The 1,310-nt window shown below is 48.2% G+C and overlaps 1 protein-coding gene across 1 annotated transcript; it reads left to right on the forward strand.

Annotated features, from left to right (window-relative positions):
• Window positions 1-936, forward strand: LOC311216221 (olfactory receptor 14J1-like; the record flags this gene model as incomplete). Its single annotated transcript, XM_084297768.1, has 1 exon — window positions 1-936. One exon carries the CDS (start codon window positions 1-3, stop codon window positions 934-936), a length of 936 nt encoding a protein of 311 aa, XP_084153894.1.
• Window positions 937-1,310: the final 374 nt, after the last annotated feature.

Genomic DNA, 1,310 nt, shown 5'->3' on the forward strand with positions numbered 1-1,310 from the left:
ATGCCCAACATCAGCTCCGTGAGTGAGTTCCTGCTGCTGGCATTCGCAGACACACGCGAGCTGCAGCTCCTGCACTTCGCGCTCTTCCTGGGCATCTACCTGGCTGCCCTCCTGGGCAACGGCCTCATCCTCAGCGCCGTAGCCTGCGACCACCGCCTCCACACCCCCATGTACTTCTTCCTCCTCAACCTTGCCCTCCTCGACGTGGGCTGCATCTCCACCACTCTGCCCAAAGCCATGGCCAATTCCTTCTGGGACAACAGGGCCATCTCCTATCAAGGGTGTGTTGCTCAAGTCTTCTTTTTATTCTTCTTGTTTGGCTCAGAGTATTCCCTTCTCACCGTCATGGCCTATGACCGCTACGTTGCCATCTGCAAGCCTCTGCACTACTGGAGCCTCCTGGGCAGCAGAGCTTGTGCCCAGATGGCAGCAGCTGCCTGGGGCAGTGGCTTTCTCAATGCTGTCCTGCACACGGCCACTACAGTTTCCCTGCCCCTCTGCCAAGGCAATGCTGTGGACCAGTTCTTCTGTGAAATCCCCCAGATCCTCAAGCTCTCCTGCTCAGATGCCTGCCTCAGGGAAGTCGGGGCACTTGTGTTTAGTGTTTCTTTATTCTTTGGTTGTTTTGTTTTCATTGTGCTGTCCTATGTGCAGATCTTCAGGGCAGTGCTGAGGATGCCCTCTGAGCAGGGCAGGCACAAAGCCTTTTCCACGTGCCTCCCTCACCTGGCTGTCATCTCCCTGTTTGTCAGCACTGCCATCTTTGCCTACCTGAAGCCTCCCTCCATTTCCTCGCCGTCCCTGGACCTGGTCGTTGCACTTCTGTACTCGGTGGTGCCTCCAGCACTGAACCCTCTCATCTACAGCATGAGGAACCAGGAGCTCAAGAATGCAGTGAGGAAACTGATTCCATACATTCTTCTTAGGCATCCATGATGTGTTCAGAAGATGTATTCTTAATAATATGCAAATATTTTGATTCACATTGTATCATATCATTTTTATCGTTACTAGTGTTATCATAACATTGTCATTAATAAGAATCCCAAGAGAAATCAAAGTGTATTTGGGAAAATGACACAACATTTTTTTACTAATCTCTGTTACTAATCTCTGTTAGTATTTTAACAATATTTCATTTTGTCTTTAATAATCTCATTCTTACCATTCTGAATGTTACATCTTTAGTAAGGTTTAACCACATCATCTATTGTACATACAGAACCGGGCTTTCTTGGTAGAGAAAGACAATAAAGAATTCAGCAGAAATTCATTGGTCTCAGTTTCCTTCTCTTCCCATCTTCTGTTGA

This window comes from Netta rufina (assembly GCF_964035555.1).
Source record: "Netta rufina genome assembly, chromosome: 18".
In the NCBI taxonomy this organism is placed as follows: Eukaryota; Metazoa; Chordata; class Aves; order Anseriformes; family Anatidae; genus Netta; species Netta rufina.